This window comes from Cicer arietinum, chromosome 6 (assembly GCF_000331145.2).
Source record: "Cicer arietinum cultivar CDC Frontier isolate Library 1 chromosome 6, Cicar.CDCFrontier_v2.0, whole genome shotgun sequence".
NCBI classification, from domain to species: Eukaryota; Viridiplantae; Streptophyta; class Magnoliopsida; order Fabales; family Fabaceae; genus Cicer; species Cicer arietinum.
The window spans coordinates 70,742,100-70,764,925 of record NC_021165.2 but is presented as its reverse complement, the minus strand read 5'-3'; the positions used below and the strand labels follow the sequence as shown (position 1 = coordinate 70,764,925).

At 33.3% G+C, this 22,826-nt stretch overlaps 1 protein-coding gene across 1 annotated transcript; it reads left to right on the top strand.

Annotated features, from left to right (window-relative positions):
- Positions 1–813: 813 nt before the first annotated feature.
- Positions 814–16,904, top strand: LOC101507863 (histone acetyltransferase HAC1-like). The gene is made up of 17 exons (XM_012712501.3): positions 814–1,051; positions 1,476–1,735; positions 2,373–2,487; positions 2,694–2,991; positions 3,071–3,550; positions 3,753–5,554; positions 6,495–6,791; positions 6,870–7,148; positions 9,073–9,201; positions 9,291–9,491; positions 9,619–9,761; positions 9,882–10,194; positions 10,376–10,515; positions 11,751–11,829; positions 13,307–13,696; positions 15,994–16,211; positions 16,296–16,904. Exons 2-17 carry the CDS (start codon positions 1,539–1,541, stop codon positions 16,408–16,410), a joined length of 5,196 nt encoding a protein of 1,731 aa, XP_012567955.1. The 5' UTR covers positions 814–1,051; positions 1,476–1,538; the 3' UTR covers positions 16,411–16,904.
- Positions 16,905–22,826: the final 5,922 nt, after the last annotated feature.

Genomic DNA, 22,826 nt, shown 5'->3' with positions numbered 1-22,826 from the left:
ACAATATGAACCTACTCATGAAAATCAAGTGTTGTCCCAGGAGATACCTGTACAAGAAGATACATCAGGAACTAGAAAAAGTATGATAATCCAGGGAATGTATTGCAATTTATAATATGTTTGTAAGAACCAAATTGTTAGTAAGTGATCAATTTTAGGGATTGATTTGTGTATAATGATCTCGATTTCTATAAGTTAAATCATATGAACTTAGAGGACCAAATATATATTCTAATGGGTTTTGGTATAAGGCCACCACACATAAAGGGACTGCACCTCCACTCATAAATGCACCACCATCCATCATGAGACCTGCACTACTATTCATGGATGCACCACCGCCTCCACCCATTAGAGCACTGATAACTCTTAAATATATTAGTTTTTTTTAGCACTTTTTATACTTGATTATGTAAATCCTTAAGGAGTTATTTTAATTAAATTAGTATTTTTTTAATATATTTTAGTAAATTATTAATTATATATTATTTTTATAGATTAAGCTAGTTTATTTTAAAATTATGTTGTTTGGTGTTGATTTTGTACATAATATAATTAATTGACCAAATATGAGTAAGTGAATATAATCTAAAGATGAATAAGTATGATCTTTTATGATGATATGATACATTAGTCTCGTTCGAAATACTAGCAAGTCTTTCATATCTTTGACACACACAAAGCAAAATATGAATAATTTTTCTTTTAAATAATTAAAAAAAATAAAATCTAAAATTAATATTTTGTGAGATTTATATTTGGTGGTGACCATATTATTATAAGAATAATCCTTGAAATGCTCCGTGATATGGTGTATTATATATCGATTTATCGATTCTTTTTATTTCCGTTATTATAGTTCGTTCGTGGCAAAATTTCGCACGTGCCTTTGGTTGTAGATGGTGTCACCGACCTTTCTTTCTTTCTCCACGGCAAAAGCATCGTGAATCTTCGTCGTCGTGGTCGTCGATAATTTGTAGTTCCTTTTCGAATTTGATATATCAATTTTATACTCACGTTTGGTTCCGTGCTCGATTGTTCACCGTTTTAGGTTCGTCGTAACCCCATCAATCTATTAGGGTTTCCTTGTTCCTTAACTTGTATTTGTTGATTTGATTCAGTATCTAGGGTTTCTTATAGTAGTTACGCTTGATTGAATTTGTATAATCCATATCAATTCTTTCAATTATCCATCACCAGCAAAGGGAATCCGTTTAGCGTGAATTTGCATACGCTTATTTTGGTGATAGATAGAGTTACACAATATTTATAGACTCCCTTGCCTGCATTCAATATCTTTTACCTCTTCTTTTAAGATTTTTTGTATTCTGATAATAGGTTTCTTCCTAGTACTTTTTGTTAGGTTGACTTTAAGATGGATTTGACATTGAATTTGTTTATGACTTTAGATTGATTTTGATTTTGACATTGAATTGGAACTAGTCATCAGGTGTTTGGTTTGTACCTGATTACAGGGTCTGGTACGGGTTAAGTACTAGCTGACGGTGGAGCATTTTTGAGTTATGTGAAGAATAAAGATGAAATTACAGGCACATATTCCAGGACAGATATCAGGACAGGTACCCAATCAAGCAGGGTCTCAGTTGCCTGGACTCACCCAATTGAATGGAAATGCTTTCCCTTCACAGATGCCATCTTTAGGTGGTGTATCACGATCCGCAATTAATATGGACCCTGAATTTCTTAGAGCACGTGCATTTATTCAAGAGAAGATGTAAGTTATTTGTTTGATTAACCACAATCCTTCAATAGTTGTACTGGTATAATACTTGGAGATCAATATTTTCTTTAAACTAACTGTTGACATGCAAATGTAATCTTAATCTTGGAAGCCAGCATATGTTATAGATTGGTTGAAAGCGAAATAAATAGTTTGATTTATATGGAAAAAAGGGAAAGGAAAATAATTTTTTGGCACATGGTCATTTAACTATGTTATTATATATGTTTCCTCTCCCAATGCCTCGTGGATCACTTTTACTGCTTACCTGAATATTAGATATAACCATTTAATCAGTTTAAAATTTTTATTCAGATTGTGATTATATGCAGTATTTACATTGGTATTTGCGACTTACTTGACAACAATGAGGCACATTTCTTTGTCTGCCGCTGTATAGTTATTGCTTAACTTTGAACTAGCGAGGCCATTTTATCTATGTTATTGATAAGAGATCACTGCAGTGTATATACCAATAAGTCAATTAGATCACTGCCTGTCTCTGAATGCTCCGCCTGCTCTGGTTTTTTGACTGAGATACAATATAATATGTGCATAAGATATATTTGTTCATTCTTGTTGATTTTACTTAACAGCAATAATAATAGATATTTTACATTTTACCTTCCAGATGTGATATGTTATTGCAACGGCATCAGCAGCCAATTACTGAAATGCAGAGAAGGAGGATTAAGGATCTTTCAAAACGCCTCGAGGAGGGCATGTTAAAAGCTGCTCTCTCTAAGGTTTTTTTCTTCTTCTGGATCTCATGTGAATTTTCTTTTCACTATTGGGAGGGATCTAAATATTCCTTAATTTTAATTTTTAAATACTAGATAAACTAGATGTATGATTCTGGAAGTAATAACAAGGGGCCTTCTAGATTTTTCCTCTTCCTCCTTAATTTCAAAGACTATTGTTGTGTTGACAATGTTATGGACTCGTCTTTTAGGAGGACTACATGAACTTGGATACACTAGAGAGTCGTTTATCTAATTTCCTCCGACGAGCATCTATGAATAATCACAACCAACAGTATCCCCAGCTTGTTAGCTCTTCTCCCATTGGTACAATGATACCAACCCCTGGTATGTCGCATGGGCCAAATTCAAGCATGGTGGTTTCATCTTCTATAGACGCCTCAATGATTTCTTCCAGTGGGTGTAATAGCATAGTATCAACATCTTTCAACAGTGTAAATATGTTACCAGCTGGTGGCATGCTTGGCAGTTCCTTAAATAGATCTGATGGTAATAAAATGCTATAATGCTTTATCAACATTTTCACTTTTCTTTTCTTTTCCTTCATCTTGTAGCCTATTTATTGTAGGTTTGTCAAATGGATATCAACAGTCTTCTACCAGCTTTTCTGTTGGCTCGGGGGGGAACATGTCATCAATGGGTGTGCCGAGAATTTCAAGCCAGATGATTCCTACGCCGGGATTTACAGTCAACAGCAATCACTCACATCTGAATATAGATTCGTCTACTAATGGAAGTGTCTTTTCTAGTGCAGAGTCTACTATGGTAACACAGTCACAGCTGCAGCAGCAGAAACAGAATGTTGGTGACCAAAGTCATCTATTGCAGAACCTTGGCAGCCAAATGAGTAGTGGAATGAGATCTGGTTTGCTACAAAAACCATTTACAAACTCAAATGGTACTATAAATAATGGGCTAGGCTTGATTGGTAACAATATCCAACATGCAAATGAAGCAGGAACTTCCGATGGCTATGCCTCAACTTATGTCAATTCCCCTAAACACACACATCAACACTTTGACCAAAATCAGAAAACAGTAGTGCAGGGTAATCTTTCTATTTCTCTCTATTTTATGAAGGAGTGATCCTAGGTCCTATAACTCCAATCCAGTACCCGTGTTTAGTTGTATAACCTTTTTAGTTAATATTGTTTGATGGATAGGTTTATGTCTTTGTCTGTGTGCATGTGCTGTATATTTTGTCATTCGAAATTTACGTCTCTCATAATGGGTAACACTTTTATTATCAGGTGATGGGTATGGATTGAATAATGTTGACACTTTTGCTTCTGGAAACTTTTATGCATCTGCGACATCTTCTGGGTCTATGATGAACACTCAGAACACGAATTCAGTAAAATTGACATCAATACCCAAAACTAACTCATTGATCAGTGGTCACTCAAATTTGCATGGTATGCAGCAGGCTGCTCATATAAAGTCTCAAGCAATCAATCACTTGGAAAAATTGAATTTTCAGTCTTCATCGACTTCAAGAGATGCCCTTCTGCATTCTCAACAGCAGTATCAGCAAAAGCCCCAGCAATTTCAACAGCCAGAGCCGTATTCACAATCACAACAACAATTTCAATTGAAGCTACATAGTCAACAGCCTCAGCATTTGGTCAACAATGATGCTTTCAATCAGTCTCAGCTGTCTTCCAATCTAGAAAACCAAGTGAAGTCAGAGCCTGGACTTGAACACCATAAAGAAGTGCTCAATTCTCATGTTCCTGAACAGTTCCATATGTCTGAGATGCAGAATCAGTTCCAGCAAAACTCATCTGAAGATTGCACTAGGAGTGCTCAATACCTTTCATTTCCATCTGGTCAGCATGAGTTAACCTCATCAGCACCACAAAATTCGCAACAAATGTTGCATCCACACCAATTGGTTGCAGAGTCTCAAAATAAGTTCAGCTGTCTTACAGTTGGGGCACAATCCAATTCCAAATCAATAGTTCTAAACCAATGGCCTGACTCACAAGATGGCAACCACATGCCTAACAATATTTCACATGACCAGCATCTCCATGTGGATTTTCATCAAAGAATATCTGGGAAGGATGAAGCTCATTGCAATAATTTATCATCAGATGTATCTATGAGCCAAGCTGCTGCTCCTAGAGGTGCAGCTGAGCCACTAGACCCGGGAAGTGCTATCAAAAAGGCACACAGGAATCAACAAAGGTGGCTTTTATTTCTACTTCATGCTCGACGATGTTCTGCTCCTGAAGGACGATGCCAAGAACGCTTTTGTTCTATTGCACAGAAGTTATGTAAGCACATAGATGGATGCACCCTGCGACATTGTCCATACCCTCGTTGTCATCATACCAGGGTATTGCTTCATCATTTCATACACTGCAAGGATCTATGTTGCCCTGTTTGTGTTTTTGTAAGAAATTACCGGCGCACATTTCAACTCAAACCTCAGATTCAGCCAGAATCTGAATCAAGTTTGCCAAGTATGGTAAATGGATCCTGTAAATCTTACAATATAACAGCCATGTCATCTAGATTGATATCGAAGCCTCCATTAGTTGTGGAAACTTCAGAAGACATGCACCCATCTCTAAAGCGCATAAAGATTGAGCATTGCACCCAGTCTGTTAATCTTGAAAATGACAATTCTGCTTCATCTGTTTCTGCAAATTGTGAATCTCTTGTTTCCAGGGATGCTCAGTCCCAAACCTATCCCAATGCTGAGAAGTCTATCTCAATTAAATCAGAGCTTACAGAAGTAAAAGCAGAAGCATCAGCTCATGCAAAGCTTAGTGAGATGAAGATGGATTCCAATAATACAGATGGTAAAATTCTTGATGGTGAGTCTGTTAAGTATGACGATCCTAGTAATTTAGCCAGGCCAGAAAATATAAAAACTGAGAAAGAAATTGGACCAGATAAACAAGAAAATGTGATGCAGCAATGTGAGAATGCAGCTGGAACAAAATCTGGTAAGCCAAAAATAAAGGGGGTCTCTTTAACCGAATTATTTACTCCAGAGCAAGTCAGGGAACATATCACTGGTCTCAGGCAATGGGTTGGCCAAGTAAGTTTTTGTATATTCTTGTGTTTCTTTTTCATTAAAAGAACATTAATTAAATTTCGATAGTTTAATAATATTAACCTTTTCAATTGTACTTTAAAATCTACTGAAACCTCTTCCTAATAATAGTTTGTGTATCGGTGTTGTCAAACCTGTATTACCCTTTGTTATTTGAAATATAATGTGGACTTTATAAAACATGTATTGCAGACATGAAATTCATTGGTGACGTCTGGTTTGATTACACATCCGTTAGTTTAAGATATTATTAGTAAATGAAGATGTCACAACAAGTGTAGTGACAGATTTTCCTTTATTGAAGGCACTTCACTCTAGCCTAAGGCACCCAAAGAACAATATACAGATCACACTGCCACTAGAATATGCCCTCCTTTCTACAGCTAAAAAAATAGCCCGTGAATCTGGTTTTGAGAAAAATAATTAAATCTTTGGGGTATTCCCAAAATTCACCAGACAAGTCCACTCAAATATATCAGCCGGATACTATGATTGTATGAAAATTAGGAGTAACTTGGGTTCCTAATTGCTTGTATGGCTTCAACACATACTTTGATATATCCTAAACTGTCTTTGTCTCTTTAATAGCCTGCTTTATGATCAACAGAACTTGGTGTTAGTTACATATAAGATGTCTATCATGCATTTCATCATTTGAATTATTTCTCCGTGTCATCCTTTTGGCTATGTTTTGATTGTTGGAAAGAGGTGAAATGAAATCAAACCTAATGGAATGAACTCCACTGTATTTAACATGCTAGGTTATGTTACTTACTGTAAAGTTGAGGTTTATTAACATATTACGGTTTGTATGATCAACTTCTACTATTTTTTAATTGCTCATTTGATATATCTGATGCATCAATTTTTTCTAATTGTCTTTGGTATCGACCTGTTACCATTATGCATCATTTTCTCGTGACAGAGCAAATCAAAGGCAGAGAAGAATCAAGCAATGGAGCACTCTATGAGTGAGAATTCCTGTCAGTTATGTGCTGTAGAGAAGCTTACATTTGAACCACCTCCTATTTATTGTACAACATGTGGGGTTCGCATCAAGCGAAACAATATGTACTATACCATGGGTACTGGTGATACTCGACATTATTTTTGTATCCCATGCTATAATGATGCTCGTACAGAACACATTGTTGTTGATGGGACTCCCATTGCCAAGTCAAGATTGGAAAAGAAGAAGAATGATGAGGAAACCGAGGAATGGGTGCGTGCCACATGTGCCATTTTTATTACTTGATTAACTTTTTATTTTTTTTATTAACCATCTCTGTTTTGTTTGCAGTGGGTTCAATGTGATAAATGCGAAGCTTGGCAACACCAAATATGTGCCTTGTTTAATGGAAGAAGAAATGATGGTGGACAAGCTGAATACACTTGCCCTAACTGCTACATTGAAGAGGTAGAGCAAGGAGAGCGCAAACCATTACCCCAAAGTGCTGTTCTTGGAGCGAAGGATTTACCGAGAACTATTCTTAGTGACCATATAGAACAACGGTTGTTTAAGCGGCTAAAGCACGAAAGGCAAGAGAGAGCAAGGTTTCATGGGAAAAGCTATGATGAGGTGATTAATGTATTGGTTGTCAGAAATACATGCAGTTTTATTTTTTACTTCATAGCTACGTTTCTTTTTAATTTTTTTTACCTTTGTGTATTTTATATTAGTTAGATTGTTAGGTATCTAGTATCCCTGTAAGTTGGATGGTTAGTTAGTCTAAGGAGTTAGTTGAACTGAGAGATGATTGGTTATAAATAATCGAAGGGGAAGTTGAGGGAGATTTGTCTTGAGTTTGCAAATCTGAAGGAAGGGTTCTAGGTCTCTCAAATACCTGGGTGTACTAGATTTTCTATAAAGCGCTCCTACACTCTTGGGTTTAGACATGTCACATGTTATACACATGTCGGACACTGATGCTCGCATGACATATGTCAGAAACCTCAAACAGGTGTCCCAATCCCCCCCACTTTGACACACCTCCGACACTCCTTAAACCCGATTACATTATGAAAAAAAAACCTACGTTTAAAAAACAAACAAACAAAAAATAAAGCTTTTAAAAGTACCTATAAGAACGGCCTAGGCCAATGTCTTGTCCTCAAGTGTGGGTGGGTGTATTGAGATACATGTTATTCTATCCACATTTGTCCATGTGGATAGACTTATTCACACCCAGGACTAGACATCACCAACATGGCAAAATGGCAGTGGAATAACAGAGATGTGACCCATTAACTTATCTAGAATAGCGTAATAACTTCTTAAATTTTGGGATTGAGCCAAACTCATGCCCACAAAATTAGTTGGTAAGGCGAGGACTATCCAAAGTCTAAAGAATTGCCTGGGCCAATGTCCAGTGTTGGGTGGGTTTATTGAGATCCATGTGAGAGGGTGTTTTGAGGGTTTCACATCGACTACATATATGGCCTATGTAATGCTTATAAGGCTTGGGTAGTCCTCTCATTGTAAACCGGTTTTGCGATGACGAGTTTGATGCAAAAGCTTAAGATGGTATCGAGTTTGTCCTAGACATGCTATTTGGGCCAAGATCTCTATTATTCAACCCTTAATTGGTCATGTTCTGGATGTCCACACTCCACAGTCCAGTCTTGGGCGTAAGGGGTGTATGTTGAGATCCTTGATTAGTCTACGCTTTAGATGTTCAATCTTTATTGTGAACGAGTGTGTTAAGAGTCGTAGAGCAACTAGATATATGTTAAGGCTTGGGCATTCCACATCTTACAAGCATGTTTTGTAGGTGGTAGAGCTGTCAAAAAAAACTAGATGTCCACTGTCCAGTCTTGGGTGTAACGGGTGTTTATTGAGATCCTTGATTAGTCTACGCTTTAGATGCCCAATCTTTATTTTGAAGGAGTGTGTTAAGAGTCCCCGGGCGATTAGAGATATGTTAAGCCTGGGCATTCCAATCTTACAAGCGTGTTTTGTAGGGGGTACAGTTGTAAAAAAAAAGCCCCAACCTTTAAGCCCCTTAAATTATGTCCCCCTCTTGAGAGAGCTTATTTTTGTCCGCAGTCCCCATTATGTCATTTTTTTTGTGGGGCTAGGTTAGGGGGATTCGTGGCCCCTTTTTTTTTGTCACCCAATAATGTTCTTTTTGTATAAAAAATAAAGTTTGAGGAAAAATTGTTTATTTATTAAAAAACCTAAAAGTTGAGATTTTTTTTTATAAAAAAATATTTGGGAAAAAAATTCTCAATCTTTTTTTCCAAAAAAGAATTTCCCAAGGGGCCAATTTTAGATTTGGGGGCCTGCTACCTTGGGGGCTTATGTGAATGAGGCTCTCTTTAGCTTTGGAGATTTTCAGGCCCCTTAACATGTGGGCTAGGGCCTAGATTTGAAAGTCTCGTGAAATTGACAGCTCTAGTAGGGGATGAGACTTTAGGTCCAAGATGAAATCTAAGAACACTCTTCCCTAGTGCATCAAAGTTCCTATGGATTGCTAATTTTGTTTTCACTTGGATGTTACTAGGTGCCTGGAGCTGATTCTCTTGTCGTAAGAGTTGTGTCATCTGTTGACAAGAAGTTAGAAGTGAAACAGCGTTTTTTGGAGATTTTTCAGGAAGAAAATTACCCAACAGAATTCCCATATAAATCAAAGGTACCCAAAAAGTTGTTATAAATTACATGGTTGTAATTAAATCCTTGTCTATAATCATGAATATTGATGCTCTTACCTTTTAATTCCAGGTAGTTTTGCTATTTCAAAAGATTGAAGGTGTGGAAGTATGCCTATTTGGCATGTATGTTCAAGAATTTGGAGCTGAATGTCAATTTCCCAATCAGCGCCGGGTGTATCTTTCATATTTGGACTCTGTGAAGTATTTCAGGCCTGAGATTAAATCAGTAACTGGAGAGGCTCTTCGAACATTTGTTTACCATGAAATTCTGGTAATGTTTGGCATAATGTCTTGCTTTTGGAACCTTTTCTTGGAGATATTTTAGTTCTGGTTTATTATCTTACTGTAAACTATATTCTAAACTGAATAATTTTTCATTACATTTTATTTCTTTTTAGATTGGATATCTTGAATATTGTAAGAAACGTGGTTTTACCAGCTGCTATATATGGGCTTGTCCTCCATTAAAGGGTGAAGACTATATTTTATATTGTCATCCAGAAATTCAGAAAACGCCAAAATCTGATAAGCTTCGTGAATGGTGAGCATAAGAGATTTGATATAAGCGAGAATAGACAGAAAACTTGTCTTGTAATTATAGTTGTATAATGTAGTATGTTTATTCATCTCTAACTTCAGTATCTTGAACATGTTTCATCAGGTATCTAGCCATGTTAAGAAAAGCTGCTAAGGAGAATGTTGTGGTCGATATCACCAACTTATATGATCATTTCTTCACATCTACCGGTGAATGTAGGGCTAAGGTTACGGCAGCAAGACTCCCATATTTTGATGGTGACTACTGGCCCGGGGCTGCAGAAGATTTGATCTATCAGCTACGTCAAGAGGAAGACGGAAGAAAACAAAATAAAAAAGGAACAACCAAAAAGACTATTACAAAAAGGGCTTTAAAAGCTTCTGGTCAGTCAGATCTTTCAGGAAATGCCTCGAAAGATCTGCTCCTCATGCACAAAGTAATTCACCATTTTAAATATGCAACAATTTGAATATTGTTAAGCAACTTGGAAGTTATATTGTGTGACTGTTTCCTAATATTATTATCTACTCCTTACTTGACTGGTTTTAATATTTTTTTGTTAGGTTCTTTTTGTGATAATTTTATTTATGTGAAGTTCTTGATCTTTCTTTCTCCAGCTTGGCGAAACCATTTCCCCGATGAAGGAAGATTTTATTATGGTTCATTTGCAGCATGCATGTACCCACTGCTGTATTCTAATGGTGTGTGGTAACCGTTGGGTTTGTAATCAGTGCAAGAACTTTCAGATTTGTGATAAGTAAGGCTCTTCAATCTTATCTCCATGTTTTGGCATATGACATGTCAACTACAATTTGTTACATTAAATGGATATACCTCTAGAAAGATTATGGCATTTCCAATTAATTAGAGAGAAGTATATATTTGATGTCTATGAAGCACAGATAAGTGTATTCCAACTGAGTTTCCTATATTTTTAGTTCAGTGTCGTGTCCTCGTACCCATGTGTCATATCCATGATTTCTAGACTGACTTTTTACTAGTAACCTGAAAATCCATCAAGCAGTTTCTGGAATAGATTTCTGCAAGTACCTTTGAAGCACCTGATAGTGATATTATTAATATTAAATCATTGCCTTGATAGAATGGTGTGTGGTGAAACTGTCCAAAATGCCATAAGATGTGCATTATGACTGAGCTATGATTCAGGTGTTGGATGATGGTTACCTGTATTTTGGAGGCTTGTGATTAATAAATTTTTCTGGAAAAATTTGATGAGCCTTATCCTAATCAATGCCTGTGTTTGTTCTTGTGAAACTGATTGTATCCCTCCATCTCACTCCCTCCTCTGTATTTATGTTTCTTTTATCTGGCAACTATGTTTTTCTAGTGACTCCTTGTCCAGTGTCTTTCTCAAGTACCAGTTTCACATATGACATGTCACTATTTTCATGTCTCACTTCTCACTGCCTCTGTTTAGATGTTCTGATTTTTGTGAGGGAAGGTGACGACTTAAATTATGTTTTGGTTTTGTATTTGCTTGTATTTTGCCACATTTTTATTGCATGTATGTTAGAGTTTGTGATATTTTCAGTAAGTTAGCATGCTAGGAAATGTTTGAATTATGTTCGTCATTTTTTGTGTAAGTTGCTATTTTATTATTGATGTTATGCCAGGTCTTATAATTTATTATGTTAGTTTCTTAACATAGTTACCATTTGCCACAACACTATCCACCATAATGATATGTAAGTTTTTTGGCTTTACACCGTCCATCCTTCATACCATACTTATGCTATACAATAAATTTGACTGCAGTTTTGGATTTGGACAATGTTGAAACTCAAACTGCTGTGGATATTTCCACAATAACATTTCTCTGTTATTCCAACATCTTTTTAGTCTTATTAGTATTAGTTGTTTTTATCCCTTTTATGATCTTTCAATTTTTCTTTTATTTATTGCCAACTGAACAACTTTCAAACTCAAGAAATCCATTTCAGCAGTCACATGTTTTGTCTTAACTCGTTATAGGTGTTATGAAGCAGAGCTAAAGCGTGAAGAGAGAGAAAGACATCCTGTTAATCAGAGGGAAAAACATACTCTTTATCAAGTAAGTAGGTCTAATTTTGACGTATAAAGTGTGTGGTTCTAAACTAGTTCATTTCTTCTGTATTTCGGTGTTAGATTCTATTAGCACTTAACTGTTAATCATCTTAATATCTGCAAAATTTCTGGTTCCTACTCTGAGAATATAAGATCTTAGGCAAATTATTGAGTCCTTGAACTACTCCCTCCGTCTCACAATGAGTGATCCAATTGACTATTTCACTTGGATTAAGAAAAATGTATAAATGAAAGAAAGAGAATATTACTTTGACTAAAATATTCTTATCAAGTATTGGTGTATTCCCTGTTATTATTAATGCAAAGTGGAAACTATTGAATTTCAAATGATGTATGTAGTTTTAATTAAAGGGTACAAACTAGGTAGTCCATCGCGGTGGTTCCGGGTGCGATCGCGGTGGAGTGTGGTGGCGAACGGGGTCGCGTGTTCCCAAAACCTAGAAAACATGAGTTTTTCTTCTTCTGGAAAAACCAAATTTTCCCTTTAATTTTAGAACGTTTTGGGGGATATTTTTGGTATTCCATCCTTCATATTTCACTATTACCCTAATTTCACTTTCCCTTCTTCCTCGTTCTTTCTCTTCTTCGTTCCTTCTTACCGCCATTTTCGTTCTTCCACCACCAGCCGCGCCGTCCAGCTTCAAACACCATCATGCTGCCTCCAGCTTCGGACACCACCGTGCCACCTCCAGCTTCGAACACCACCAGCCTTTGTTCGTCCTCTGTTTTTTCTTCCTTCTTTCTTTCTCTTTTTATTTTTAGTTTTTCTTTTCTTTTGTTACTTCCTTCCTTCCTTCTTTTTTTTTCCCTTAGTTTTTCTTTTCTTTTTCTTTTGTTACTTACTTACTTCCTTTCTTCTTTTGTTACTTACTTACTTCCTTTCTTCTTTCTCTGTTTTTTTCTACTTCCCTTCTTTCTCTGCTTGTTCTAACACCATCTGCAACCCCACAAAGTACTTAAATGTATGTTTTATTACAACACCATCGGTATATTTTGCTATTTTATTACTCTATATTGAAGAAGATGATGCTATTTGGTATCCAAATGTGTGTTTTGATTAAGACTTGGTTTTTTTTTATTACTTCCGAGACATTGTTTAATTATGCATGTTTATATAGTATTATTCATGTAATTTGTCCAAAAAATAGAAGTAATCCCGGTATCTCGGTTTCCGGAGTTGGCTGCGACGCGCGCTATCTGGGATTAACTACCTAGGGTACGAATGGAAAAATATAATTAATGTTTACATTTTAAATTGAAAAGGGTCAGTCATTTTGGGACAAATTTTTTTTACAAATGGAGATGTATGGAGTAGTATATTGCATATTTGGTTTTGATTATAATACCTAAATGATGCTTGCTTGAGCGAATTGATTTTAGGCTTTTTTAAAAGCTAATCACACAATTTGAACCCACAATCTTGTTACCAAAAAAATCAATTGTGATTGCTGCTTATCTTGCAGGTTGAAATTACTGATGTACCATCTGATACAAAGGATAGAGATGATATTCTTGAAAGTGAATTCTTTGACACTAGACAGGCATTTCTGAGTCTCTGCCAGGGAAATCATTACCAGTATGATACACTAAGGCGGGCCAAGCATTCCTCAATGATGGTCCTATATCATCTTCATAATCCAACTGCTCCTGCATTTGTGACAACTTGTAATATATGCTATCTTGACATAGAAACTGGTCAAGGTTGGCGTTGTGAAGTTTGCCCAGAGTACGATGTATGCAATTCTTGTTATCAAAAGGGAGGCATTGATCATCCTCATAAGTTGACAAATCATCCGTCAATGGTGGATCGTGATGCTCAGAACAAAGAAGCAAGGCAGCATAGAGTATTGCAGGTACTGTACAGAGTATTGCTTTATGCTCTTGTGGATTGTGTTATAGCAATGAATGTGCTTATATCTCCCTTGTTTATATTGTATATCTAACACCACAGTCACATATTTTTTTTTGCCATAAATATACAACAAGGGTTTAGGCTAATTGTCAATCGCCTAATTCAACCATCTTTTATCTAGGCTTGTGATAGAAAATTACCATTCGAGACTGCACAATTATTAGACATGTGATGTTCTACATGATTGAAAATGTTGTGGTAGACGAGTGATTTCATTTATAGAAGGAAAGGGAATCACTGATAAACTGAGGAGATGCACAAAGAGGTAGAGAGAGATAGGCTCAGAAAGGGAGGGAAAAGACCCATCAATGAAGGGTTGCGGGTTTATGATAGGAGGAAGGGCCAAAATGTAAAAGGCATGGATCAGATGACAACCAAGGCATTAGAAACATCGGGGGAGGAGAGAGAATAATAATGGAATTCTCACATGTCACGATGACAGTCGAGAGAGGGATTTGGGAATCAAGTAGGGGTAGGAGGCGGAGAGAAGGAGGTATTTGATCGGGAAGTAAGAGGCAAGGAATAATCGGTAAGTCTTGGGTGGAAAAGTCTGGTTGAGGAATACATGGTTCCTTCTCCAGCAGAAGGTTACTTCCACTCCTATTTAGCTGCGTTTCCATTTTGTAAGGAGTTATTTTCCATCCATCCCCTCTTTGCTCACATCCCTTCATATAGCACCTAACCATACTTCATTACTGCTATCAATACACATACAGATTTCTTTTAGAAAATTGTTGTCGGATATATTTGTTGTGTTGTGCGAGTTTGAGTTCCCAACATTGCACAAGATGGAATTAGGGATTAAATCATCAGAGAAAAATTAGGGGTGGTTCCTTTGTAGAAAAGGTTGTTGAGTTCCACCCTAGCTGGTTTGAGCTTGTGCGGAAAAGATTCAGTAGATAAGATGGAGGATAATCAAATAGTTAGAGGTTTGGGAAAACCAGTAAGAGAGATATGGGGTCAAAATTAAGTGGTTTATCATTCGTTATCATTCAAAACTGGGTGTTGATTGATCCACGAGCTGACCCCACCTTATGGTATTTGGTTTCTGTTTGCAACTTCATAGGTGATGAAATTTGAGTGTCAATAGCAGTTTCCTGTATATTTAAGGGAATTTGGAAGAGCTTATTTGTAACATAAGCACTTGTATAAGTAAGTGTTTGGAAGAGTTCCAAAAATTGCTTTATGATATGCCGAAAAGTTTTCAGCTTATTTTCAGAAGCTCCTGAGTGGGTTAAAAAACGTTATACAGAGCTCGTGCAGAATTTTCTTTTATTCCTTCTTGGATTGTGGAAATAGCTTATGCATAGACTCTTATTATGAATTTTCTTTTAAATGATCATTGAGTAAGTGTTTAACTAAGTTGGTTACCCAAACATCCCCTTTATTCAAACAAGTGGAACATGTTAAAACTACTTAATTTGAATTTAGAGTTTAAGCATTATAATTAAACATGAATTTCATGATGATGTTTAACAATGACCCTCAAAATGGATTATCAATGACATGATAATTCTAATTTGTTGACCATTTTAAATTAAAAGAATCGAGCCAAAAATTATTTGTGTATGTTATGATATATATGGTGTATAACTTGGTTTGTGTTTGGTCACAATTGTAGGTCCATTATCTATTATTTAATTCATATATGGGAGGGATAAAATGCTTGAAAATATTATATGTAAATTGTAAATATATAGAATTTTTTTAACCGGGGACTTATACTTGAAAACTGTTTAAAACTCCAACAACGTCACTCATTGTCTCATGGAATGGAAGTAGAAGTTCATGGTTCTCTTCATTCTCGGGGTTGAGAAATTGACTTGATTGATGCTCATGGAAAATGAATGTGTCCCTCAAAACTGAATTCATTGAACCAACGTCAGTTAAGTCACCGTCTCAATGGTAAGGATGAGAAGGACTGTGAAATTTCTACTTCCGAATAGTGTCCCCGAACATAATCAAAATTATGGGTGATATTTAACCACTGGTCCTTGGTAGACTATATGTTGTGTTGGTACACGAAAGCATTCGCTATATTATGCATATTTGTGAACATAAATTGCAGTCTCTTTTTCTTTCATCAAATCATGTTTCAAAAAAATTGTTGGCTATTGCGTATTTGTCCTGTGTCCATATTATGTTTTTGAATTTTGGTGGGGCTATTGTTTGCTTAGCACCATAGATGCTGTGAAATTTCTGTATAGATTCTGATGTAAATGGATTGTGTAATTACAGCTAAGGAAAATGCTCGATCTTCTAGTGCATGCATCCCAATGTCGCTCTGCACATTGCCAATATCCTAATTGTCGTAAAGTGAAGGGCCTTTTCCGCCATGGTATGCACTGCAAAACACGTGCTTCTGGAGGTTGTGTTCTTTGCAAGAAAATGTGGTATTTGCTTCAACTTCATGCTCGTGCGTGCAAAGAATCCGAATGCCATGTACCACGATGCAGGTTTGTGGACAATTATACATAAGTTACTCTTTTGGTTAATTGTTGAGTTTGCATGTGTTAACTTGTGCTTTGGAATTAAATCAGAGATTTAAAAGAACATTTAAGGAGGCTGCAGCAGCAGTCTGATTCACGGCGTAGAGCTGCTGTAATGGAAATGATGAGGCAGAGAGCAGCAGAAGTTGCTAGCAATGCTGGATGAGCAAAAGTTGTACATGTAAATATGGGGCGCTTCAAAGAAATGTTCTACACAGCTAGACAATAGTTTCACCTATGCTCCGACAGCAGTGGTTGTTTTTGTGAAAGGAATACATAGGGTATACGAAGCCTACTAGCCTTGCTTTGCAGGTTCGCTTGTCTATCTCCGGATGATTGATGAAGTCCAACCATTTAGTGCAGCTGCCCTCTTCTGCAAGGGACTAACCAGGTCCAGCGGGGGTATTAGGTGGCGTTTCCTTTGATGTTGGTCGATCCAGTGATTCTTTGATTTTGTCAAGTTATTTGTATTAATGTCAAAATGCCATCCTTGGGTGGCAGGTGTACTATAGTCCTAATTAGTCTCAAATTTCTTACAAATATTTGTGGGTTGGTGGGAGGTTGGTTTCAAGTCGTTTTAGCTTTACCCTTTTCAAGATTCACTGCATTTTGTAGAATCTTTTTATTTAATTTACAGATGAAAGTAAATAATTAGAATCATCCCGTCTCTTTCAGGTACCTTTCTTTAATCTTTCATTCAATATTCCTCCTCTGATTTATCGTGAAATAATATCGGATGTGAAAGGGGTGTTAGCACCTTTCACTAGAGTTTTTGGGGGCTATCAGAAATAGGATTTATTCCTAAATTTAGTAATCTATTAGAATAAAACAAAAGTTTATAGTATGACAAGTGTGACATTTGTCTTAATAAGTGTTTAAGCTAAGCTAATATTTCTGTTAGCAGAAACCATGCTATTATTTTTTTAAATCATCCTTATTATTCTTTACATATCTATTATCTATTATATATATTTAAAACAGACCTCCAATGTCACCTCACTCTCGAATGCCACCTCATTCTATTTCATCCACCTATACAAATATTTTTCACATCAGTCAAAAAGTTTATGTGGACCTCTCCTGTTTTCTCCTCTCTCAATCATGCTCTCAATGCCTAATCTCCTTCAATCCTCCTCTTAATCACTAATTTATAGATTTATGAAAATAATCATAAAATAAGAATATATGAAAAATTATTAAAAAAGTTACTTCTAATTATTAAAATACACATATTTATTTAAAATTATAATATATGAATATATTAAAAAATATAATGAACAAAAATTTACTATATATATGTGTTTTGAAAAAATAAGTTAACATTATATTTTTATCAATTAAAGTATATATTTATAATTGAATGTTATTTTTTATTTTAATTTTCTTTATTATAATAATAATTTGAATGTTAAAAAATAAACGAAAATTTAAGTATCGCATAAAATTAAATTATTTTTTAATAAAATTTATTTTTGGTATATATCAACATAACTATAATTCAATTGCACAAACAATTAGTTAAAACTTTTAAATACCTAAAATTGATTTAAAGTATATGTAAATCTTTAATAAAATTAATTTCAAACTCTTGATAAAATATATTCAATAATTTTTTTTACAATAACTTCTCATGCTCGCAATTAAAAAATCATACTAATAAAACAAATAAATTTAGACTACGCTACAATATAATTCAACATTAACATTTTTTTAAAATAAAAAATATTAAATAGTCAATCATATTTTTAAATTTTTATATCTTATTTTTTGGTATGTATTTTATATTTTATTTCATCAAATAAATACAAGTACCATTATATGTTGAAAAATAAATTGTTAATCAAAGTACAATGAGTCAAACTATTATCCTATATAATAAGTTATCATATGAATTTTATAAAATATTTTAAAAATTAAATTAGATGATTGTGATAAAAATGATTTTCCCTCATTTTAATTTTCCTAATTATATTCAATTATTACAAATCAATAAAGTAATATTATAAATTAACTATATTTATAATACATAAAATATTACTTATAAAACTTATAAAATTATTTTATAATTATTTATAATAAATTTATAAATTATTTTACAATTGATAATAATTTATATTATTATCAAATAATTTTATAATAAATTTATAAACTATTTTATAATATTATTTTATAATATTATTAGTCATTTATCAATAGTAATAATTTATATTATTATTCATTAAATTCATTAAAAAAAACCACCTAATCACTCATAAATATCGACACAAATGTTCTTTATTTAATCTTCCTTTTATGAACAATTATATTATTTCATTTATTATGAGTAATGATTTTATAAGTTAAAAATTAAATTACTCATTAATGTCAATCAATTTTTTTAGTAACACTTTATAAATTAAAAATACATAAATTTATTAAAAATAATCATAAAATATGAATATATGAAAAATTATTAAAAAAATTACTTCCAATTATTAAAATCTATCATCTATTATATATATTTAAAATAGACTCCCGATGCTACAACAACTTATTTTTTTTTTTACAAACTTTTGATGAAATATATTCAATAATTATTTTTTACAACTTCTCATGCTCGCAATTAAAACATGCTACAATATAATTCAACATTAATATTTTTTAAAATAAAAAATTTTAAATAGTAAATCATATTTATAAATTTTTATATCTTATTTTTGGGTTTGTATTTTACATTTTATTTCGTCAAATAAATACAAATACCATTATATGTTTGAAAAATAAATTAACAATCACAGTACAATGAGTCAAACAATTATCCTATATAATAAGTTATCATACGAATTTTACAAAATATTTTAAAAATTAAATTAGATGATTGTGATACACATGATTTTCCCTCATTTTAATTTTCCTAATCATATTCAATTATTACAAATATTATAAGATAACCATATTTATAATACATAAAATATTACTTATAAAATTTATAAAATTAATTAATTAATATTCGCGCAGCGCGCAGGCCATAATCTAGTTTATATTATTGAGAGATGTAATTTTTATTTATTTATTAAAAACAATATTCATTTATTCAAATTGATATATAGAATAATATAGTTTTATGACGTTGAGAATAATAACAATGAATTTGTAAAATTTATAATATTTAAGTTAACATTATAAAATGGTCAAATATTTCAAATGTGATAAAGTCTATATATATATATATATATATATATATATATATATATATGATAAAATTGAAGTATATGAAATATATGTATCTTTAAAGTTGTAACGTCGACGACATCAAAGTGATTGAATCTGTGTTGGATCAAAGTTGATCATTCAAGAAGTAATTGAATTCAACAAGTAAGGTTAAAAATGAATGAATTTTGATATTGGTTACTAATTAGAGATGTTGGTGTTTGAATAGTTGATTTTGAGAATTATAATACATTTTTAGATATGAAAAGTTGCAGATGAAGAATGATTAAGAAGAAGAAAAAAAATTATTACTAAATTGGAGAAGAAGAGAAAAAAAAACAAAAAAAACAACTACCTTTTATTTTATGTCTCTTAATTTATATTTTAGTTTCATTTTAGTCTCATTTCTTCCACTTTAAATGACATGTCAGTAAAAGTTAATATTTTTTGAACAAAAATTAAATAAAATGACCAACTTGATTAACAGAAATATAGTTAAAAGACTAAAATATAACGAAAAATAATTAAGAAATTAAAGTAAAACCAAAAAATAAGTTTAAAAACTAAAATAATAATTTTACTCTTTTTTATGACATCTTTCAGAACATCATATGATTCTAAGTGCGGTGAATCTTTTAATTCTTGTAAGTCATGTCAACAATGTAGTTTAGTTTTGGATTTTAATAGTAATTTACTTGCAATTGTATTTATTGAATCCATTGCCTATTCAAGCAAGTCTTGAAGACTTTATTTATAATGGATGAATGTTGTATAATTCTACTTTGTCTGAAGTTCTATATTTTCTATACTCATGTTGTATAATTCTACTTTGTAATCTATATTTCTAATGTTTTTTTGGCAAATTTTCCATTTGTCATTCATTGGAAGATACTTGATTTCTCTTCCGTCCTTACAAGGTGCACATTTATGAAGCAATCACCTCAACAAATGAGACAAAATGATAACCTTCTCCCAAGTAGTATGAAGAATATTTAAAATGCCTCAGAGCTCAGCCATGAGATCCCATACACGATTCATGCTCATCACTAAGAACTCCACCACATGAAGCTCTTTGGTCGTTAGCAATCAAAGCTCTGTCACTAGCACATTTAATCCAACCCCTATTTGGCAGCTCTTGCACGACTTGAACTATTTTATAATTCTCCTTCATGTGAGGATAAGTTGCACTCATGGCCGAGCAAGGACTACATTTGCTTACTCATATGATAATCTTACTTCATTGCAAGGATTATTAGTTGATAATTAGGTAATTTAGATGTATTTTCACACTTATTATTAGAATTTAATAGTTTATCAGCCATGCAAAACTTTGTGTTTGTGTTTGTTAGATTAATTTCACGTGTTTGCCTTGAGTGTGCAGGATTAACCCTATTGAAGATTCATATAAGTTATTTATTTATTAGTCACTTGTTTTGATGGATTTGTATATAAGTTTATTGTTTTTGTTTATTGCTCACTATGGACTAAAACACTTTGTTGAATTATTTTGAATGTGATTATGAAATAGTGTTATTCATGTGATGTGTAATGGTGTCCATGCTTTTTTAGCATTTGTATATTTCTATATTATATATTTTATTTTAGGCATGATCAACTTAAGATATATAACAGTTCATTAAATAATGAAAACATTTAATGAATATATTTCAAGTAGTTACTATGGTAGATTAGTTAATTGACACATTAAAATAACTCAAAATTCTTAGACATAATATTTGGAACCATAAAGTGAATGAACAGTTTTAACTTAAGTAGAAAAGATTTAATGATTGTTTAGACATAAAAGAATTTTAATATCATTTTATTTACTCATGTAGCTGAAGAGCATGTTAATTTAGTTATGCACTTAAATGTTGCAGTACCATAGAACATCATTGATTTACTTAATCATTTCAAATGAAACATAGTATAACTTTTCCATCAATTGAGGCCAAACTTACTTTAACCGTGATTTTCTTAAAACTCTACTCTTTGGTTATATGAAATTGTTTGTTATTTTATTTTCTTCAATGATTAAAATAAATGTTGATAAGATGATTGAAAATTACTCAACAATCCTGGTTGGAATGATCTGTATGTTTTTGCACAACAACATCAAAAGTAAGAAACCAGTTGATTTTTATTCAACCAGATGCACCCAACTTCACTTCCAAAAATCAAGTGTCTCTTATGGGAAGTATAGACTAATTTAGTGTGGTGATGAAGTCAGCACTGACTGAAATTACTGCCATACCAACCTAGTGTTGTTCACAATCTCTCAAGATGTTAGTGGCAGCTTCAATATGATCTAAGCACAGGAGACATCGTGCATTAGTGTCTATACCACATTTTGATCACTTCTCATTTGTTTTTAATTGCAATAAGAACTCATAAGATGATTTAGTAGAAAAATGTCCATTTAATGAGCAATGCTAGTAAGGACAGTCCTCACCTAATGAATGATATAGCGGCACAACTAGAATTTAGTAAAGGAACCTGTAAGGAAATAAGAGGAATGGCATCTAGTTACCATTCCCATCAGAAAAATAAACAACAACTGCACACAAATAAGAAGAAATAATGGTCAGGTCAACTACGTCCTTTAAAATTACTCAAATGGTTGATTTATCATTCTTGGTTCATCTCAATAGCATTTCACAATTATATATAAATCTAAGTAGAACATTGTCTCCCTCTTCAATGCTCTTGCCTCCATTTCAAAGTGTAAGTACTCAATAATTGTCGTTCTTTCTTCATAAAACATGGCCTCTCTCTTCAATGATGTGGACTTATGTAGTTGACTAATTTGCACTCCATCTCCTCTAAGTTGGGCCTTGCTTCTATAACAATTGTCACCATTTGGTTCAAGGCTTCCTTAGTTTTCTAGGCATGTGCCCTTGTCATTGGTCCTTCTAGTCATTGAAGTGCTTCTCTAGTGTCCTTGCTTATTATGTCCTCGTCAACATGAGTCTTTTCTCCATCCCCAATAAGTATCCTATAGAACGCTCTTATAAACAAGTTTATGTTAGAACCAAGTTGGTTTGAAGAATAATAATACTTAATTTTGATTTTGATGATGACTAAGTATAAGAGAACAATTTATCTTTAACGTGTGCATTAAGTGTGTAGATACTTTGGTGATTGTCTAAATTATTTAATTCCTCTATCTTTTATTATTGTCATTTTTTATAGAAATTATATGTCGGATAATTTAATAGATGAGTAATAGAACAACTAAAAAAAAAATTCACATAAATATTAATTTGATTTAATTTATCCTTTTTAAAGACTAAAATTATTTTTTATTAATACTAAATTAGATCTTTCAAAATTTGTAAAAAAAAAAAAAAAAAAAAAAAAAAACCGATTTAACGTAGAATATATCCATAAGGA

Coding starts and splice junctions, on each gene's coding strand:
- LOC101507863 (XM_012712501.3), top strand. CDS start 1,539: ATGAAATTACAGGCACATATTCCAGGACAGATATCAGGACAGGTACCC. Junction 5,555..6,494: donor TCAGGCAATGGGTTGGCCAA/GTAAGTTTTTGT, acceptor TTCTCGTGACAG/AGCAAATCAAAGGCAGAGAA. Junction 10,195..10,375: donor ATCTGCTCCTCATGCACAAA/GTAATTCACCAT, acceptor TTCTTTCTCCAG/CTTGGCGAAACCATTTCCCC.